Source organism: Phlebotomus argentipes, unplaced genomic scaffold (assembly GCF_947086385.1).
Source record: "Phlebotomus argentipes unplaced genomic scaffold, Phlebotomus argentipes genome assembly contig_15, whole genome shotgun sequence".
NCBI classification, from domain to species: domain Eukaryota; kingdom Metazoa; phylum Arthropoda; class Insecta; order Diptera; family Psychodidae; genus Phlebotomus; species Phlebotomus argentipes.
This window is the reverse complement of record NW_026776181.1, coordinates 2,509,137-2,530,992: the sequence shown is the minus strand read 5'-3', so window position 1 is coordinate 2,530,992 and position 21,856 is coordinate 2,509,137. Positions and strand designations below refer to the sequence as shown.

General features: G+C 41.1%; 2 protein-coding genes across 2 annotated transcripts; one reads left to right on the top strand and one right to left on the bottom strand.

Moving 5' to 3' along the window:
- The first annotated feature begins 655 nt into the window (after positions 1-655).
- LOC132262683 (uncharacterized) lies at positions 656-21,576 on the top strand. Its single transcript, XM_059762023.1, has 4 exons — positions 656-881; positions 15,264-15,536; positions 18,504-18,750; positions 19,365-21,576. Exons 2-4 carry the CDS (start codon positions 15,264-15,266, stop codon positions 19,652-19,654), a joined length of 810 nt encoding a protein of 269 aa, XP_059618006.1. The 5' UTR covers positions 656-881; the 3' UTR covers positions 19,655-21,576.
- Positions 9,203-10,290, bottom strand: LOC132262195 (eukaryotic translation initiation factor 5A-like). Its single transcript, XM_059761377.1, has 3 exons — positions 9,803-10,290; positions 9,518-9,728; positions 9,203-9,464 (listed from the first exon to the last, which is right to left on the bottom strand). Exons 1-3 carry the CDS (start codon positions 9,952-9,954, stop codon positions 9,372-9,374), a joined length of 456 nt encoding a protein of 151 aa, XP_059617360.1. The 5' UTR covers positions 9,955-10,290; the 3' UTR covers positions 9,203-9,371.
- Positions 21,577-21,856: the final 280 nt, after the last annotated feature.

Genomic DNA, 21,856 nt, shown 5'->3' with positions numbered 1-21,856 from the left:
ATTAAACATCCTGAATCAAGGTCTCTATGCCATGGAAATTGCTCTATTACAGTATGAAAAAGAAATATTTGCAGATCATACGCAAAAACTGGATATTTTGGAATGTTTTTTGGTATCAAAACATAACATAACCTAGAAAAACAGTGTCAAAACCGTAAAAAAACACGGTCTTTAGGAAATGATTCAAGATAATCAAAGTAAAAAATATCTACAATACGTATCTCAACACCACATATTAAATTTTTATTTAAGTCTGTTATTATAGAATATCACAAATAAAAACTTCTCTAAATCCTCCTGATTTCGTTCCCACGCTGCCCACATTTTCTCCGAGTGCACAGCTGTGATCCTTTTCGGGTGATTTTTCCCGTGTCACAGGAAAGTAGAGCATTTCATGGGCATCTTGAGCATCTGGCAGAGCACTTCCCACCATCAGTCTATTATCCTTCGATGCCGGGCGTAGAAACTCATGTGAAAAGTGGCCTCGCTTGGCTGCCTTTCCGCCGCGGCGACCACCAACTGTACGTGACGTCACACTTTCATTGAGCAGCTCGGCGCGGTCTCTCTCCGGCTCTCGGAGAGACTCGGCTGCCGTGGCTTGGGTGCAAAGCCTCGAAGAGTCTGCCATGAAACGCTCAACTCATTCTCGCGTGGAGTTTCGAGCGCTTCTCATCGGCGTGCTTCTGTCGGCGCTAGTATTTCATCCCCGCGAACTGTGGATAAAGTTTTCCCGCTTCCCGAGTGCTTTCCCGAAAGTGGAAAGTGGCCAAGTGAAAGTGTGTGTGTGCCAGTGATCTCAAGTGCAGCACAGCTGGTGGACTGGATTAGTGAGGGTGATATAGAAGAATTCCGAGAGCATCTTCAGCTAAACCCCATAAATTGTAAGTACAAATCGGCCCCAGAGGAATCTTCGTCGCCAGTGAAAATTGAGTTGAATTGCCCAACATAATTTCCACTAAATAACTCTCGATGCTGGTGCAAATCTCGCTGTCTCTGATGTGGGAAAAAACTCACCCTCTCCGGGTGATTGTGATACAGTGGATGATCGAGAGCGGAAGAGCTGAAAGGAGCCGTTCACCGTTGAGTGGGTTAATGAATACAAGACAAAAGGCCTTTCACCACTCCTTTTTCTCGGCTCTGCTCCTTCTCGTGACATTACACAATATTTATATCCCTTCCGGCGAGCGCAGATATTAAATCAGCCCTCCTGCGGGCGGGGAGGGAAAATACCTCATGACACTATCGGCTGTTGACGGTAAATCAATGACTCAGTGACGCAAGCGAAGTCTCTTTTCGGGGTTTCTGTGGGAAATGTAGAGGAAAAATCTTAACTTCAACCGTGAAACTGTGTTGTTTATTGGGAAATTCACTGTGTGTTTCTCAGTGCTTAAGGTAAATGGAGGTGGTTCGCCTGGAAATTGTTCTTAAATCTTCATTAACGCGTTCAATATATGGAAGCGCATCAGGGCCAAGAGAAAACGAGAATTTCTGATCATTTTTTATTTAGGCTGAAGTGATATTCTGAAAAAATGCCTTATCATTGAGTGAAAGTCGGGCGGATTGTATGGGAAAAAGTGACTTGAAATGTTTCTGGTTTCACTTCATCACTATGCTAAATTCTGTATGTCACATAAAATTGAGAGAATTCTAAAATTTTAATGTGTAATTTCGAAATTTCCCATAATTCCCACTTATCATATATGTAGTTACTTTAAAATCTCTGTTTGCTCTCTTTGATCTGCATTGATACCCTTTCATCTTCCTCCACACTTGAATCCCTTCTTGAGCAGAGCTTACAGCGTTTTCATTGAGAGCTTAAGATTGGCTGTGTTTTCACAGGAATTTTGAAATTATTTATCATCATTACCGTCACTAATTCCCAGACTGATCAGCCCCTCGGCGTGATGGGATTAGTGCACAGAAGATGAGAGAAAAGAGGGCTAAAGGTGTCGATGTCAGAAGGTGAAATTCTTCACAAATCCCCTCCCCGGAGCCATTGTTCGCGCGCCTATTGGCAGAACTTTTCCTCAAGCGACATTTCGCTGTTATTTATTGAAGTACCAACAACTTGTACGCCTAATCATCAGCGAGATGCTACATTTGACGGTCGTGTTTAATTTCCTCTCTGGCTGATGAAGAAATATACACGCCGCATGCAAAAATTTTCTCCAAAGCCAAGAAGCGACACACTAAAGACCGCCTTAGTCACTCAATCGCGCTTATATACCTGTTTTATACTCTGCTAAGAAAAGTCGCGCGCCGAAAAGCACGTTCGCCATAAGAAGATGTTTGAAGTTCGCGACTGAATGACGCAATTTATCTCAAACCAACAATGTTAAATTAATTTCTGTGCTCAAAAACACTTGAGACGCGCTGAAGAGGTAAAAATTTCCGCAACACTGTCGCGAGATTAATTTGCCAATTATGCAAATATTCCAGTCGTATTTCAGAGCTCGAAAGAGGTTGAAATGATTTGGCGCAAATCGGCTTTGGTCATAGTGAAACACCTCATTTAATCGCACGATCTATTAAGCTCATCATCTGTCGATGATGAGGTATTATTGATATTTAATTGGGAATCGGACACATCAAAATGCCAGCAATCTGCTGTTCATCGCTCTTCCTCTCTTCCGACGTGCGATCATTAGACGCTGGCTCGGGCTCATGGCCTCATCAGTCTCTGTCAGGCAAGGGCTCCTCCTTTGTCAGGGTCAATCACAGGTGCAGCGCAGAAAAAACAGCCCTGACTAACCGCAGAGGAATTTTTGGGTAACTCATCACGCTAGCTGCACTTTTTGGCCACTAGCAAGGGGGAGATATTATGGTGATGACTTCAGTGCAAATTTTCCCAGCAGAAGCTGAGAAAAATATTAACTTTTAACTTTAGACGCCCTTTAAATGCTGTTATCAAGATCATTTTAAGAGTGATAAAATCGATATCAGCAAGTTTCTGGAAATATTTAGTTGGTTTTTGGTGAAATAACTTGTAAATTCATTTTCTAATCTTGCTCTCTATTTCATAAACTAACAATTCACTTGAAAAGGGTTTTTCCTGGGTTTCCTGAGTGAATACTTTGATTTCTCCAGAAGTATCTTGAAAAATCTTCTTGGGTTCATTGTTATGCTCATATTTTGGCTGTTTTTCACTCTTAAGAGCCTTAAGAAGTAAGGTTAGATGATATGTTAGAAAAGAAGTGAAGAGATAGCAACTGACTGAAAGATTTAAGGCGCTGTATTTGCCCCTTGGCCATTAGCATTTTTGGCCCTTGGGGAGTGCGGAAAGGCGTCCGGATGCAAGGTGTGTGTGTGTGCTCAGGTTGAGGCCAGGCAACCACAACGGACTAAATTAGTTTCACATGCATAAGACACGATATTTTTCATTCTCGCCACAGCTCTTCTCGGCAACTTCCATGCTAATCTCTGGAGGAATGTCTCTCTCTCTGGCCATTTCCTCTCGATGCAAAACTTGCTAAAACTTTTCACTATCTCTCTTCCCATTTCCTATGCAGGACATTTTTGGGAATTGCGCTTAAAATTCCCCTGTGTTACTTCGTTTTTCGGCAGAATTGCCGTCAAATTGACAGCGTCATTTTATCTTTTATCCCTCCAAGTCGACTTGGAAGCAATTTACACACCCCATTAAAGGCATTTTGGAGGTCAATAATGACGTTACCATAAAAGGATAATCTTCTGGAATAGAAATTTCCTCTAATATCCGCCCTCGGAGGGATGCTAAGTGTCCTAACTTTTTCACAGCGAAAAACCCCAATATCAGCACACTTTTATCATTTACCACATAAATTTTATCGCTCGTACGGAGTCCCCAAAATTGCGCCAATAATTTAATATGTGACTAAAGTGGACTCTCTCGCGACATAAACCGTCCGAGGGTGACTTTAAGCTCCACTCTGTCTTTGTCTGTGCAACAAAAGGTGAATGCTGATAAAAGTTTCAGACTGAAAATTAGATTAATGCTAATTCCGCCACCGTGGGACTTCACTATTTCCGTTCTGCAGGAGCGTTTGCGTGATTGAGAATGACTCTTGGAGTTGCAATTTTGTCGTGCTGTCTTGCAGAAAATCCCACAGCACTGGATGGGGGATTTAAGTCAAGTTCTCTTTCATAAAATTGCTAATTCTTATGCATTCAGCGCGCTGTGATCGTACAATAATCCGCACGGAAGAGATTTGCACAGTTGAAACTTTTTGGTGGTGTCTTTCTTAGAAGTGGTCAAGCGGCGGACACACGAATATAATCCCATGAAACTTCCAAGAAATCTCAACTTGAATGCGGGCAAAAATTCCGGAGCCATCTTTTAATTATATGGTAATTCTGCAGAGTTTCATTGGGGAACGATGATGCCTGGACGCGAGGGAATTGTTTTATTTCTGTTGCATTCTCTGCAGTTTCCTCTTGTTTCCCATTCACAAAGAGACGCGCGGTTTAGCTCATCATTTTTCAACCATTCGTCGTTCTGAGTGCATCATTTTATGGCTTTTAGTCGCTTCTTGTTGTGCACTGAGAAAAACACTGAAATTTCCAGCGAAGTTTTGTGAAAGTCATAAATTTTTCCAAATGGATTCTAATCAAACAAAGCGTGCATTAGCATAATTATGCAATTTCTTAACAACACTCGAGGCACTCTGGATGTGAATTTGGGGTAAATTTTGGGAGAAGTTTGCACTGTTTTCTCAAATTTGCATAAAATAAACGTCTTTCGATGAGTGATTGAGTGTTCTGAACCTGAACTACTACAAGATTTCAGTGCACTTGGCATTCTCTTCAGTGCAATGTTGATGCACTATCGCCAAGTTCATGGAACATTGCGCCCTTTTCTCGCCAATCCATGCAATTTCTCATGCTCGGGCGTCGCGCGCTTTTTCTGGCGACACTGTAATTTTTGCATTTTATTAATTGAGTTCAAATTGAAATGACAGCTGCGAGAGACGGAACACAATCATGGCAATTACATTTTGTGTGTGCAGCAAGAGGACCATTCTCGATACATAAACTTTTATCCGCAAACACGTTTTGGGCGGCGTTTTTTGACCACGGCTCGGGGAGAGAGAGAGAGATTCAGTGCAGAACCCCATGAATATTTTATGCACGCGCGAAAGAGCTCGATGGACAGCCTGATCGCCCGGAGCGACGAATATTTTGGTTGTGGCCCAGGAGACAACGACTTTCATATGTGAATGTCGTCATGCAAGTCTTTGCCGAAGTCGCGCTACGGAACATGATAAATTTATGCTGTCATACACTTTGCTTTCCTTCTCCCTGGGCGGATGGTTCAAGTGCAAAAGAGAGACGCTGCAAATCTCGTCTTTTTCTTCATCTCCCGCTGTGCGCATTTTGCTGTTGGATGGAACAATAAACTTTGGCACTTTCAGGACGGAATTTGTCACAATAGATGTGATTTGATATCGCACTCTTTCCACCATTTCCATCCCCTGTTTGTCACGGGCAGAGAAAAAAGAGTGTAGTTCAACAAACTTGCAAAGTACAATTCAACACTTGGCCATTTTGCGCGCCAAAATTGGCTGGAAACTTCTCGAATTCAACTGGGCGAGAGAGGATTGTTGTGAAACGCGACCCACAAGCGATTATTCGCAGCCTTTCCAGTGTGAGGTTTCACATGCAGACTCAGCCGAAATTCAATGTTATACCCAGTGAAATTCGTGACCAATCTCTCGGTGGAAGCAGATGCTGCTGGTTGGGCTTTGTTTGCCAAAGAGACACCATCTGTTTGCACCAGGTGCTCCAAAGTTATAATAACAGGTAGGGAAGAGGTGTGCGACACCTTGAAATTGATCCATTCCCCATTTGGGTTTTTCTCTGAATTTGATAAAGTACAAATTCACCTCTTTTCCCAAAGTTATTTCGATTTCATGTCTGCTGCAAATTCCCAAAATATTCCTATCAAATTTCACTGCGCACGACAATAGATGGAAAAGTTTATTTCAATATATACAATTTATTTCACAGGGGAGAGGCAGGCGAATATGAGATGGAAATTTACTTAAGCTATTGATTTCACAAACATCTATCGCTATGAAATTGCTCTCAGTTTTAAAAAATCAACCTCATGAATGAGTTGATGAAAGTTTCTTTGTTGTTATACAAAAGAAAACAGCGCGTGTTGTTTATTTTACTGTGTTCAGAGTCCAACACTCCTCTATATAATGCATTTCCATCGGTGGTTTTGTGAAAATAGACGCGAAGGTCAGCAGAAACACCCGCAAAGACGTCATTTGCAAACAGAAGTGCTTTAGATGCAGAAATCATCAAATATTGCAACTCTATTGTGCTGAAACTTTGTGACTTTTCCTCAATGTAGTCAATTTAGTGGTGCAATTTGCATTAATGTGAGTGTGTGGGGCTTTTGTGGGGAAATCACTGCTGATAAGAGCTCCCCTTTTGTGCGCTTTTCATATGTATGCCATGTGGATTTTCCCTTTCAACTCTGTATTTCCACATGCCGAAGGGCGACTAAGAATTGCGAGGGTTTCGATTGCAGACCTCGATAGGATACAATTTATCACATCAAATAAAAATTATCGTAAATGCGATATGACCGATAATGCCCTACAATTTTCTTTCTATCCTGCCTTGAATTTTCCCCATTTTCTCGCCCACCCCTCCCTCTCCATCCCATAATGGAAACCACAAAATGCTATGGGAAAATATTTCCAGAGGGTGTTCTTATTGAATTTTTCACCATAGGGAAATTGCATTTGACTGCAAATTGCAGTGAGGAAATCTTCGAGGCAATAATGTGGAGACATTTAAATTGGCAGAAAGTGAGGAAAAAGTCAGCTTGAGGTTTTCCCATGTCTAAACGACTGTTATGCGTCCAATGGAGTGATAAATGGTAACGAATTTTACGATTTCTTGCGATTAAGTAAATAGTAAAAGTAAATTTGAGGCGCATTGGGAGAAATTATCAGGTTTCAACATTTGTTTATCTCTTTTTGTTGACACACTCACTTTGAGATTTATTTTACACTTGACAGCATATCTCTGAGTCCACTTGCTTTTTGATTAAATTCCATTGCGCTTTCATAAGTGATCTCGAAGAATTTCGGGGTACTGTGTGTGTGAGTCGTTTCTGAAAGCGCAATACTTTTGAAAGTTTCTCTCCCTTATGAATATATGAATTCCTGACACACAGGCACGTCTCTGGAGGAAGTAAGCAAGGAAACTTATATAAAATGATGTGGAAAATATTGGAGTGAAGTCATATTTCAATATCTCACCATCATTCACTCTGTCTTCGTGGCAATATGAGCGAATATTGATATGAATCGCTGTGAGATTTTCTGACAATCCACGCAATGTTATAGTTTTCCTGGGCCATTCGTGTGTTCTGGCAGAAGAAGTTTTTCCATCCAATTTCACTGGGCGGGGGAGGGAAAAGTTGGTTTAATTTTCAAAGTTGCAAAATCCGACCCACTGAGATAACTTTGTCCCATTTGCAGTATGGCGAAAATGAGATGACCAAAAGTTGGGGCATCTTTTGAAGATGCGGACAAGAGAAAGTATCCCACTTTTAATGACTTCCATTGACTCTCCAGTCGCACAATATTTCATGTCTTTTCACCTTCCGATTGGTGCGATAATTCCAAAAAAAAACACTTGCACACCGGCAAAAAGCGGTTCTCTTTCACTCAATGCAATCACGATACAAGCTTAAATTATTCAATTCGGAATTCCATCGTAATTTATTCAAATTAGGCGGAATGCAGCAAATTCAGAGAAACTTAATTGTTCGTCGCGGACGCACTCAAACATTACACTCTGTGTCTTAATGCAACGCTGGAAGAGTTCATTGTTCTCGAAGAGTGTATTAATGATGTGGCACTTAAAGTAATATTTCATGTTAAACCCGCGTGGACAATATGTATGAGGGTGCAGGGGAATAATTTGATGAAGCTATCATGCTTCTTTCCAGCCCAATCACTTCTCTGTCTGTGCATGAGAAGATGAGTTGAGAGGAGCTTAGATGTTGGATATAAGCACAAAAGATGCTCAAATACAGAGTCTGATTAATCACATCATCGTCTGAAGGGAAAATCCTCTGAAATATTTGGCTGAAAATTCCTCTTTTCATCCCTCCTTGCTCAAATCTGCTTAAAATCCTTTTTTCACCATGTTTCACTCGCCCACCTGTTAAGCATAACTAGAAACATTCCCATGCACGCTTTTCCTCTCAACTCTGCGCCAAGCCTTTTCACACTTGACCTGCAAAGCGTAAATTAGGGGCTGTTCTGGAACGCATTACGTAGCATGTTCTGCCATTAGATATTCGCATATTTTACACATATGAGCTTGGGCAAAGGGCAATTTCCTCCGGCAGCACTTTTCACGGCATGAGACTCTGGGCGAAAAGAACTTGTGTGCAAGCACAATCGATGGGAGTTGCGGGAAAAGTTATGCCCGAATGAATTATTTGGCCAATTATTTTATTCAGAAATGCCAAATTATGCCAACAAACCCATCGGCCACAGATGTCGGAGGCTTTTTCTCGTCTACCCGAATAATAATTCAATTTGGAATTAATTACACCCGGGATATGTTTTCAATGATGACGATTCACCCACTCTGGCGTGAATATAAATTCGGTGCTTCACGCAATTTGGGTCATCGGGGTCTCCCTTTATTTGTCACATATGAGGGCACACAGAACTGGCTTTACACACTCTTTTTGGGTGGGATTGTTATGAGAAATTGCTGGCACGGAAATGACCCGAGCACAGTTAACGCCTTGCTCGCGAGTGTAATTTTGTTTTTTAAATTGCCAAAACATCTTTTTGGCGCGTTACCTTTTGGGCGCGCAGCAATTTGCGCCGGCGAAGGATCAAAGGGAAAATTGTAATATTTTAATTAATCCCGGAAATTAAACAATAAATAGCCACTCAGGCCATTTTTAGCGAGATGGGAATTTTTCCGAGAATATATCGTTAATCTTTTATGGTGTTTATTTAATCTTACATTACATATTCAACACTACTCGCGTTGAATAATCGCAGTCACACTTGTTATATTATATTTCTGGATTCTCGCACTGAAATTATTGCCATTGGGCTTTCCAAATACAGTGGATGGAAAGTAAATAAGCGGCAGGGGAACAATCTACTGACCACGTACTGTAATCGCCCGGAGACAGCGGCAAAAAACGATTGTATTGTGTGAAAAACACACAGTCATTTAGTGCTTTATTTATTTTTTCAATATTATCACACCTCTTTAAAATATGGCACAAGAGTTCGCAGTGAGACTCGCAGTCAGAAGATGACGAGGTGGATGCAATTTGGCGTGGAAATGGCGGGGAAATTGAGTCATTATTGATGAACCGGTGCACGTGATGGCTCTTAGGCGTCATCCTCCCAGACGCCGAAGGACGTGATGTGCTCCTCGCCCATTGACTGCGTCACCGTCACCTGAAAGTTGTTGTTGAATTCGAACTGTCTTGAGAGATAAGCATGTGAGATCGTGCTGGAATTTCATGCATCATTACATCGAGTCCGCCCTCCTTAAGGAGCTCATTGAATTGCCTCTTGATCGTCTCGCCCAGCTCACTGTTGGGCAGCTTCAGGCCACTCCTTATGGCTCCGCTGCGGCTCAGAAGAGTCACTTGGCCGTCCTCGGAGATGTTCACGAGCTTGTAGTGCACCCTGAAGACGTGCGGCACGTCGAATCGCTCCCTCACATCAATGTTGCGCTCGTAACTTTGGCGGGAGAGGGTGAAAAGCGGGTGAAAATGTGTGGCAAATTGAGACCAGCTGAAATGAAAGTCTCTCACCATTCGCCTGTGAAGAGGTCCATGGCAGCGATGAAGAGTTTGTTGTAGCCATTCGGGTATTTTTCCGCTATTCTGCACGGACGGCCCTCCAGAACAATGCAATCGTTCAGCGCCAGCGACGAAATGCGGGCTCGACGTGCAAATGTTGTCATTCTGTCTGTCCTCACGCACTTGGAAGGTTAAATAGAGACAAAGCACCTTGAGAAATTCAATTTTCTCCACAGACACTAATGGCACATTTATTCACGATCACACCAATGACAAATGATGTCCAATGTGCCGCTAGAGATCGAACAAGAGTCGATTATCTGAGCAATTGGGCCATCTGTGAGCCACTCTGTAGCAATAATAATTCAAACAGCAGCCGATAGACCGGAAGTGAATGCCCGCCCAAATCTGTCCACAGATGATCGTGCGGAAGAGCGCGAGCTTATTTGATCAGTGATCAGGCAAAAAATGCCATTCAAAAGGGGGAAAATTGAGTAATACGCGATATATTTCGAGATGAGCCCAAATGATGATCAATCGCAAGATACACAATTTCTCCGCAGTCATAGGAGGCGAAGAAAAGGAGCACAAGAAAGCTCACAGACAAAATGTTGTAATTGTTGAATAACCACCGCTATTTGGCTGCGGCAAAAATCTTCCCGCGAAAGAGACAAACTAACTGCACACGGCATTTCACCATTTATTGTAGCGAATATTAATGCAATCTACAATATTTATTGTGTACCACAATTATGAGAAAAAGAAGTTGTTTTTTCTTCTCGCTTACAGGTAGAGAAATATAGCGTGTCTCTGAGACGCACCAGAGAAAAAGTGCTTCTCTGTATCCATCAATCTAAATGCATTGTTGGAGAAATTTTTAATTAAATAAAATTACACCATAAAGTCTCCATCTTGACTTCCTTGGTGAGAAAAGGTGCGCAACTATGACATTTCTGTTGTGCGGATATTTTAGGGAGATTGTGTGGAAAGTACACGCGATTAGCTCAGTGATGATGGGGTTTATTGATGGCTTAAAAGCATTGCTATTTTCCGCCATTCGCAGTGCTTCAGTTGAGAGACGCGCAATTATGATTTGTTGAGTGTGAGAAGAAGAGTGAGAAGAGCTTGTAATTTTCCTATAGAAAAATTGACTATGCCATAAAATATGTGTTTTAAAATCATTTTAATGCATTAACGCTTCGAACACTGATTTACAGTCATTTGCATTTTCAATTAAAAGTTTTAATTTAATGGCAAATAGTGCCATTGCACAAAAACTGCTCTGTGCACAGCGAGAGATGTTAAATTTCAAGATCAACAGGAGAGATTCATCGCTAAAAATAATCTCACACTTCTCTGACTCACTCGCGCTTCAAGCTGTGAATTTCCATGGAATTCCACGTTTGGAAAATCAATATTTTTGAATATTGAATCATTTTGCAATTCGAGCTTTCAGCACCACGGTAGAAAATTAATTTGTCGCGGGGCAGCGACCGCGTGAAAATTGTTGAGCAATTAACCCCTCAGACAGTGTGGATTTTTCGCAATTGGCGAGATTATCCAGAGACGGAAATTGCGCCGGCATAAAATATTCAATATCATTTTGCATCAAATGCCATTTCATTTTCGGCTCCACATCAAATACTGTATGGGGCTTTCGGTGGGAAATTATTGAGGGTATAAAGCACGAGTCATTGATCAATGATTCTGGGTGGGGAAAATGTTTGCTCTGCACCTGATCGAGCTGGAGAATGCCTGAATTGAGCCTCCTGGGAAAAGGTGCTGGCGCTCATGAATAAATGTATGCTGATGAATCAGTCTGGGAAAGCAATATTCTCTCATCTGTTCAGCATCTGTTTGACCATACGAGCTGCCATCAGTAAATATTGGCAGTCTTACGTAAAAGTCACGAAGAGTGGAAACCTTGACTTTGAGACTTTTGTGCCAATTTTTTCCACTTTAATTTCCACTTGAATTGCTCATTTGGCGCACGAAAACATTCCGTGCTTGCTGTCGGATTTTATTTCTCTAAAAGTAATTTTCCTTGAGTGTATTTTTTTTCGCTCCGCAAATGCGGGAGAAAAACCATGACGAGTCATTGAATATTATTGAATATTCCGAGTTTTTCACAATCACCAAATCGATCGATATGTTTAGGGAAGAGAGTTTATTTTGTTGGCAATTTGTCGATGTTGTTTTTTTCCCAAATTAAAAATCAAATCAAAAATTTATGTAATTTTGCATAAATTCGTAAGCTCTTGTGCGTGCTAATTGTTAACCAAAAAGCGAGGAAAATTTTGATTTGGATTAATTGAACAATATAGGAAACTTGCGCAGAAATTATCCGGGAATTTTGTAATCCACTGGGATTTTATATGTAAATGTTTTATTTGCCAACACAAATTGTTGATTGGTGGAAATCGTGTGTGCTTTTTCTCTCTCTCACACACACTCAAAGGGTCCCTCTCATTTATCTTATTACAATAATCGATCATACAAATGTACACATCTTGCAATATTCTGTGATTGATTATGCGCATATTTATGTGTACGTGCAGTGAAGCGGCAAAATTTGCCTCCTTTACTCATTGAGCAATGTAAGACGGAAAAAATGATACAAGACAAAAATTTCTACCATTCTCACCTTCGCCTCGGACGCACAATGAAGCAGAATTACAACAATAAACACTTTGCAATGAGAAAGACATTAAAATTATCATTACCGCCGAGGGGCGAGGCGGAGAAAATTGCGCTGTGCAATGTCGAAAGGCATGAAAGAGTGGTCAAAGAGCTTTGCAATTGCTCAGGTCGAAACCGCAAAATAACTTGTCACAGATTCGTAGAAAACATCAGTAAGCAAATAGAGGGAAAATTTCTATTACAGTTTGTTTTTGTGGCTTTGTGACACCTTTTCCACATTTCTAAGGTGCTCGACTCTTGTCCCCGCCCCTCCGGAAAGGGCTTCACGAACGCACGAGACAGCTTTAATGCGTTATGTAAATTTATTGCTAAAGAAAATGTGTAATATTTTTACCTGTCTACAAAATGGCCTATGAATTTCTTAAAGACTGTGCAATAACAACTTGTTTGATGGCATTTTGTCGGGGTATTTTGCACTTTAAATTACACTTTAAAGAGCCTACAGGAAATTGGTCGTTAAGATAGTAGCATAAATAAAATGACTACAATTCGAAAAGTATATTCACATGACACGTTTTGCAGACGTAAATCCAAGACTAAAAGGGATTTGAAGAGTGGAAAATTTACTGCTTTTCGCTGATTATTGAACCTTATGCAGATGAAGTGATTTCCCAAATTTATGTCACAAATCTCTAAACGTACCTCTGCTGACCAACTCCCACACGTAACGTGAAAGAAATGCATTTAAATGACAGCATTACAGCGTCGCATGCATGTTCGCAAACGACGAGATCATTTACGAGATGAGATGAACAGACGGAAAATCCTTTCAGTGCATCGTTGCGTGGTTTTTAATAAAATTGAAAGGAATGGAAATTCAGTGAGTGGGAGTCTGGCATTTTTGATCTTTTATCCTCACTGTCGCTCCTTTCAAACGCCCTGCGGAAAGTCTTCCATTCGGGACGCCGGTTCTATTGATATGGCGGCTTTGTGCGGTTCTGTGGGCGGTGGCAAAAATGACACAGAGATAATGTAACACATCCTTCTCCGTGTTTTGTCATTGCCGTTCCCACACATTCGTCAAGTGTTACATTTTCCACAGATGACGATTCCATGCAATGTTTATTCACTGACAAAAAAAGAAGCCCCACTGTTTCTACCCGAGAGCTTTATGTTCTTTGCATGAGAGAAAGACTCTGTATTTCGCCACGGCAAAACTATCCCCTGGAAAAGTGGTGGTTTTGCTAAAAAAAATTTCACATTCCCAACTTAGGTGGAGAAGTTTGCTTTTGCATCATGGCAAAAGGGAAAAGTCCTAGGCAAATATTGATTTCCTTCCAAGCGGAAAAATTCATAGAGTGAAATCAATTGGTCAGCTTCGTCTGCGTTCACACTTTTTCTGAACTGAGAGCAAACATGCCCATTTTTTCCCATTGACAAGCAGGAAAAGTTGTAGTCGCAGTTGGAGGAGAAAAAAAACTCCGTGCATTGGATGTTATTTTCACTATGGAAAATATAGTGGAAGAGATTGCAAATAGCCTGAGTGGTCATAGCTTAGTCAGAGCTATCTTCTCACCTTTTCCACAACGCTGACGACAATCGTCAAATCTCGAGAGTATTATACGGTTGTTTGGCTGTCAAGACGTCAACATAAATTCTCATTCTTTATCCACAACTTGACGTAAATTTTAGGATATGTCTCACGATGTTTGTTCAGGACACTCTTTTCACTCCAGTAGAATTTGATAAAGTGAAAAACATCCCTGAAGAATCTCCGCTCCCCCGGGGCTGAGCAAGAATCTCGAGTTTTTCATCCACTCCACTCAGCGAAAGGGGTTCACCGAGAGAAGGAGAGAAAGATAAGATGAGGAGTGAATTTATGGACAAAGAGACGGAGTTCAAAAACATAAGGGGAGGGCAATTTTATCACTATCTATAGTGGATTTCGTCAAGCGTGAAATTTGATCAAACTTGCTCTCAAATCGCATTGTCTCCACTTGAATGGGCACAGCAATCTCCCCACGGGAAGCTGATTTCGGGGAAGATTCACATGGGTGACCATGTGAATTACCTCGATGAAATTGTGTCAATCACCTGCGTGAATTGGGAATCGCTGAATAATGGAGTGAATGATGAAAATTGCACGCTTAATACTGGGAATTAATTGGCGTATTAATTTATTGATGAGACACTGATGAGCTTCACCAACACTGCAAACATTGTCTGCACTTCAGCTCTGCCTTTTTGCGGAGAAGTTCTGTGGGAAATTTCAGCTCTCTGTTGTTTTGGGTGTGTGGAAAGGAAAATATGTTTGAGGTCAACAATTCAATTTCATTCGGTCAATGCGATCATTGGGAATTTTGGGGGAGTTGAGCAAGTTCCAGATGAATCGCGCTATTCAAAAGGCGCATGGAAAGTTTGAGGAATTCGTATTGTTTTGAAAAATCAATCTTTACCAATTACGCAAACCGGCTTAAAAGCCACTCCATATCTGGGAATATTCCATTCTGTATAGAACCCATCAGGGAGATTTCTCCGGAGAATCCCAAGCCATTGTCCAATATCCGAAATGAGTCAAGGCTTTCCCTCCATTTCCCACACGAGAGGCCAAAGCAATGAATGAGTGCTTTGATATATTTAGTTCCATGGCCTGAGTATTTAATCAAATAAAGGTGTGGTGTGCTGCTAACTTACAAGATAACATTGTTGAGGAGTTTATCTCTCACTGGCGCGCTGAAAATTGAATTAATAGACACCTAATTGAATTTTCCTGTGGCAAATGCGCCCACGAGCTGACCAAACTTTCAGCTAATATCGCTCTTCCTATATTCAGATGTCTCACGTCCGGCGTCGCCTGGGCTCAGTTGGCGACAGCGCCCCACCGAGCGACTCCTCCGAAGGCTCAGAGATCTGCGAAGCCGCCCAGGACTGGAGCATAGATCCCGAATCGGGAGATCAGTCGAATTTGGCCCTGAGGCGCGTTAATGGACTGTTTATTCACACCGACTCGAACCCAGATGACTCCATCAGTTCGGACAACAGTGGCATTCTTGGAGACAGCGAGAAAGCCCAAGTGGAGAGTTTCTTCAGCGGCCTGGGAACTGAGGTGAGTGCGACATTGGGAAGCATCTCACTTGGCACATGTTATTCAAAATATTTCTGATGAAGTCTATCTGGAAAATCCAACGGTTTATCGTGATAAAAATACCAAATGTTTGTTTACTAAGAATTATGATCACTTCGGAATCGAATGGGAATTCATTTTATGAACACTGAGCATCACGGAAACCAGCAGAGACGCCTTTGACTTGGACAAGTGTGCAGAAGGTCTTCCTGGTTTCCCATCCTGCCATCGAATTGTGTTTAGCAGACAATCCTTCCCATGAGACATGACTTGTTGTGTGCAAATTTTCTCAAGTCAATCAACAAAATGAATTGGATTTCCAGACATCGCCCTTCGAGAGCACTCTTGGCCTCTTGTGAGCGCTCAGCAACATATCTCCGCTAGACACATAAAGATTGATTGTTTACAGCATCGACCGTGAAAATACACTTTATTGTACACAAAAGCCAACCCATAAAGCGCTGCACAGTGTCTCTCGTGGACTTCTGATGGTGTGTGTCCCGAAAATAGACGCAAAACGCAGCACTGGAGGCTCAATGTGACCTCATGGAGGAGCGCGTTGTGGCCATTCTGCAAAATTAATTAATTAATCTTCGTCTGTGAATGGCGAAATGAAATTATAAACATTTATCCGCCCATGTCTGGCGATTTATGCTACAATTTGGGCTCTCTTTCATCTCTCTTCACGCGAATTTGGCGCGCGCAAGTGTTGGGCGCAATTATTGGGTGGAAGAAAAACGCACTTTCCCGGGGCCAAAATTAAATTCAATTAATCTCGCTACAATATTAAATGAATTTGCTTACGCATTCACACGAGTGACGCGGGAAAATTCCATTTCCATTGGGAATCAATTGTGTCAACAATTTCTCAATATCATGTGGGTGCGCGCGATAAAATGTTTACTCATGCAAAATGTGTTGTCGGTTTTATCACACTCAACATGCCTTTTTATATGGTGGTTTAGCTGGATTTTTACATCTTACGTCGCACTTTATTGATTTAGGCAGACTTCAATTTGCCTGCACAACTTCCGCCCAGAGGGTTTTTTGGGGAAGATTTTCACACAGAAAGTTTTCTGTGACAAATTTCTTTTGCGCTTTTCCCACCGCAACATTTATCATTCAAATGATCCATGTGGATTAATAGGTAATGTTTCTGAGGCACTCGTGAAATTTGAGGAATTTTCAAAGACGGCTTTCGCTGTACGCAATTTTCTCCCTTCCCAGTGTGGAAAATGCTCCAGTTTTGCGCGGGAAATTCTTTCTCAACCTCTTCTTTTGCCATTCTGATGGTGCTTATGATGGAAATTGAGAAAAACACTGCGGAATGGAAATCTCGTAAGTTTTTCCCAATAGAATTTCTTCATCTCACACTTCTTTCACAAATGAAAAGAGATGTGAACGAAAGTTTACCAAGTTTACGAATCATGCGTAAACAAAGTGTGAAAAATACATTGAAAACACTCTAAGATTAATATTCACTATTTACCGCGAGGAAGAAAATGTAGGGAAATTCCTTGAAGAAACACACAAAGAATATTTGCATAACATTTTAATTTTAAACTCTCTTGTTTTTCCTTTAATATGTTGAGTGCAAATTTTGATGACTCTATTAAATAAAATTATATTTTTCTTTCCTAATTGCTTCTTGTTTTGCCCAGTGATTTAAGTTTATAGCAAAAATTCCTACAATCAGTGCGCGCATCTCTGCTTCGCAGAACGCCATCCGCAGTGATGCTTTCGCGATAAGTGAGGCATTTTACGGTGTTTTCTGCACAATTCAAATGCAATTTCATTTAATAATTGAATTAATGTTTCATTCCGAGCCACTTTCATTGATTGTTTTCTTCTCAGTCCGTGGAAGTTTCTTCAATGTTGCAGCTGAAAAAGATCCACACCTTCCATGTGACCCAGAAAATGCATCATTGCCGAGCGTAATGTAATTAAAATTAAAACTGTGTGTGAAACACACTCTTGGCTGAATTATATGTTTTCGCTATCAGCATTCACGAAAGTGATAACGTTTATTTACTCCGCGCCAGATAAGGTCTATTTATCAGCACCTTATCGTGGCGTTTTTTTCCACGCAGGAAAAGCATCGCCTTTTTCTATGACTATAAGCGCATATAATATCATGTGGCCCAGAATAGAACAAAAAGCCGATGCTCTCAATAAGGCAAAGAAAAGTCGTTACTCTTTCGCTACGGCAGAGATTTATTTGCTCGATGGAAAAAAGGCGCACACTTTTCCTGTGTTGAGCTGGACTGAAAGGAAAATATATGCACTGCATATGGGCAGCAATGGGCGCTTGTTTGTGTCATTCTTACCCGCGGTGAATTATGGCAAAATCAATGAGAAAAAGAAATCATATTGCTCGCTGGGAAAAATGCTCCATTCATCTTCATGGCACAATTAAATTGGAAATTCACACACAATTTGCACCAAATGCGAAATGGTATTTTGCATTTGGATGCAGTTGAGTGTGCTGAAAGTAATCATAGGTATTTCGCGATGATATTTCACGAGCAAACACACACTGAGAGGAAAACTCATAGCGCGTATCCAGATGGTGAATTATTACACACTTGTCACGAGACGCAAAGGCGCATAGTTTGGCCGCCAGAGAGAACTTGAGGAATTGCAAAAAAAGGCGCCTGATAACTTTCCCTCAAGTACAATTAGTAGGAAATATTTGAGATTTCGCTGCATTTTCCAATACTCTGGAATATTCCATCCAGCAACAGTTACGCCGCAGATAAACACTATTGGGGTTCTTTTCTTCACTCCCCCACACTAGAGCATCCCTCGACAGACTCATGAATTCCCATCACGAGCATGAGAAGCTGGTGGAAATTGAATTGTTAATATTTAATTTAATGTTTTATATGAAATTTACATAGTAATGCGTGCAATTTGAGCGACTCCACATGTGATGTGCTCTGTTTGCAGATTTTCGTCAGTTCGTCCCTGGCGAATTTGTACGAGAACGTGGGCAAGGATGAGTGGCGGCTGATTTACACGGGCATCCCGGTGCTGCTGCACGACAAAGGATCCGCCAAGTCGAGAAACACCCCGCGCGTCACATTCACCCTCACTGAGCGGGGCTCCTGCTTCGCCCTCTGGAACGACAGAATCGACAACTTGTCCAGCTACAAGGTCGCCGGCCCGGCTTTCCACACCATGTGTCTCTCAACCGGTGAGCAATTCGCCCCATTCTAGCAAGTGCTCTGAAATCTGCCGAAAAAGCGCTAAATTTAGGATAGTGTCTTAGCGGCGCTCGCGTTCTCTGCGCCAATTGACCAAATTACTGTTTCTGCACTCAGAAATACAGAATAATATGAAAATATTTACTCCATCTGATAAGGACTAAAAGTGTTCAATTGAAGATTAAAAGAGCTCAAAAATGATCAGAAATGTGTTGAAATAAATTGAAGAACGCAATTAACTGAAGATTAAAAACAGCTCAACATTCTATTCCAAGTTGAGCACATTTTCCCAGCAGTATCTCTGCTGGAAAACGTGGTTTCTTCAGCATATTGTGCTCGCTGGTGATTTTCTCTAATTTCCGTTCATTTTAACACGAATTATGGCTGTAAATACTGTTTGTCAGTCAAGAAATTGTGAAAAAATGTGTAAACAAATGCTCTTAATAAATTCCATGGCAGAAAAAGAAAATCATCATGAAATGTGTGGAAAATCGCGATTGCATGAAACACGAGAACATTAATTATTCCCGCGCAAAAAACGGAGCAGAGAAATAGGCAGAATAACAGTGATTTTGATACTAATGAATTCCTCATGGCTTTGCAGACCATCGGAAAATCATTGGATTCAGCTTCGACTCTAGTCAGGCGGCCCGGGAATTGTGGCTGTGCATCGAGAGGCTGATCAGTGACCCGGAAAACATCGCCCTCAGCACACCTGGCAGAAAGCGAAAGCCGCCAAAGAAGGTGAAAGCCTTTCAGCTGCCACCCAAATCGCAAATCTCCAATCCGTGTCAATTTCACCACATCACCAGTGTCACGCCCGAGGACACACCCCGATACTTCAGCCTGCAGGCCTTCGTGGCGAAGCCGCACAAGGCGCAGAGAGACCCCTAAGAGCCGCTTGCGCGGATAAGATTGTCTTATATGTCATCCTGTAGTGTTTTAAGGAGTATTTGAGTATGTTTTGTAATCCCTAAAGTAGACAGAAGGTAGATTTGTAAGTTAAGTTGATCATAGGTCGAGGGATTAGGCCTCAATCTCTGGAATCTGCCTTTATCAAGAGCGTTATGTCTGTTTTTTTTCGTATAAATCGGCAGTTTCAGTGTGACTAAGCATTGCGTGAATTTCGCAAAAACAGTGACAACAGACTTCTTTTTAACGACCTCTTAGTCATGTAGCTTAAAAGCTCGCATTTTATAACTTTGTTTCCAGAGGTAAGAACGCTCTTAGTAAGTTTATTTGCCAGTATGTTTTATTTATATGCTTCTTAATGACTATCTTAAAGCAATTTCCGCATGAAAATTTAATCGGAATAATTGCTCCGAATCACCAAAACACTTTCGGGTGTAATTACCTCTGGACTGCACTGTGCTTGCCACATGAGGAGCAAAAGCTTGCAATTACCAGAGATGTACATTCATTCTCTCCCACCACAGAACCACTGTTTCCACTTTAATTGGCCAATAATCCCTGTAAATAAATGATAAAGTGGCCGAAGATGGGCGAGTGCTTGGACGAGATTGAGGTTTAAACCCGGAGTTTATGGGCGCAAGCAAACCCATAGACTTCAACCCCCCAACAAGAGTTAAGGCTATTTTTATGGGCTCTCCTTTGTGTGTCTCCATCGTATTTTATTCTACATGAGAGAATTAATTAATGAGTCGGAGGTAAAGCAGAGGAAAATTTATTTATAGGAGGAGCGAATCCACCGGCTTCCATCCGGTGCTGAAGGGTGGGAATAACGACGTAAGTCTCGTGTATTGTTATTAACTGTCCCGGGGATCATTCTTTGTCCTAATTAGAGCAACACGAAGGCAAGTGCGAGGAGCTTTTAAGAGTGATTCTCATGCCCATAACGAGAGTCATGAGATGAAGGAGAGGGAAAATATCATGTCTGGAGGACATGAATGAGAAAGTGTTTCACACATAAAATTCTCACACAGAGAGACGTGAGAATTTGAATATTTATTTATGCAGAAAATTTTCTTACCTTTTGCCAACAATATTAATTTACGTGGCATGCAGTGTTTGCATCCCAAAAACGGAGAGTGAAAACCGTATTTTCGCCTCTTATTCAAATTTATCTCTCTCACACACACACACATACGTTTTTCCACCCCTTTTTCCGCGAATGCCTGGCAGAAGTGCCAAAAATGTTCTTTTATCGCACGACATCGAATATCTCTTTCAGTGAGAGATGAGGAATGTTTTGGGGAAAATGAAAAGTTGCAAAAGGCTTTTGAAAGAGTAAAATAAAAAGTTCTCATCTTTAACACTTTTCGCATTGTGGCATTTTCCGGGAGAATTGTGAGGGAATGCTAGAAAAAAGTCTCCAGAAGCGCAATGCACAAAAGGAAGAAAGTTTTTCCCCCACCCACGCACAGTAGTTTGTTGAAGATAAGAATGAGAAATGAAGAGAAATTTAGGAATGTTGATAAGTCCTTTCGAGATGGAAGAAATTTGCGGGAATTCTTTTTAAATATATCTGTGATAAAAATTTTCAAATTTACATATACATATATATTTACGTTGTAAAAGTATAAGGAAAAAAAAACACTTGACAAAGTATTTCTCTATTATGAATTATAGAATACATGAGAAGAAATCATTAAGTAATAGAACATAATTATATAATAATTATATATAGAAAATCAATGTATTAATCGTGAAAAAAATGTTAAGAGAGAGAGAGAGCAATTAAAAAAACACATTTATCTATCGAGTTGAGAGATGAAGTTATTGTCTATCATGTATTGAAACATTTCAGGAAAATAAAAAGCATTCTTTCTCAAAAACACACTCAAATAACAATCAAATGTACAGAATTTTGATCTAAATTGACTGCGGACAACACAATTTGCCGTCACTGATGATATCCAATCTGGTTTAGGCATTGCTCAAATACTGGGGACAAAATTAATTTTCAACATTAGGCATAAATGTGAGCCGACAATTGAGCCATCTCAATAATTTACACGGGAACTCTCGTGCATTTTGGCGAACTCGATCCACATAAGCCATCTCCAAAATGCCCACGGCATTGATTTTTCCCCTGGGATTTCATGCGGAAAATACCCACTTATGGCTCATAATGCC

What these genes read in the sequence shown, in the direction of transcription:
- LOC132262195 (XM_059761377.1), bottom strand. Translation starts at nt 9,954, where the DNA reads ATGACAACATTTGCACGTCGAGCCCGCATTTCGTCGCTGGCGCTGAAC. An exon ending in GACCTCTTCACAGGCGAATG is followed by an intron (nt 9,729 to 9,802) that starts GTGAGAGACTTT and finishes CTCCCGCCAAAG; the next exon opens with TTACGAGCGCAACATTGATG. An exon ending in TTAAGGAGGGCGGACTCGAT is followed by an intron (nt 9,465 to 9,517) that starts GTAATGATGCAT and finishes CTCTCAAGACAG; the next exon opens with TTCGAATTCAACAACAACTT.
- LOC132262683 (XM_059762023.1), top strand. Translation starts at nt 15,264, where the DNA reads ATGTCTCACGTCCGGCGTCGCCTGGGCTCAGTTGGCGACAGCGCCCCA. An exon ending in TCAGCGGCCTGGGAACTGAG is followed by an intron (nt 15,537 to 18,503) that starts GTGAGTGCGACA and finishes CTCTGTTTGCAG; the next exon opens with ATTTTCGTCAGTTCGTCCCT. An exon ending in CACCATGTGTCTCTCAACCG is followed by an intron (nt 18,751 to 19,364) that starts GTGAGCAATTCG and finishes ATGGCTTTGCAG; the next exon opens with ACCATCGGAAAATCATTGGA.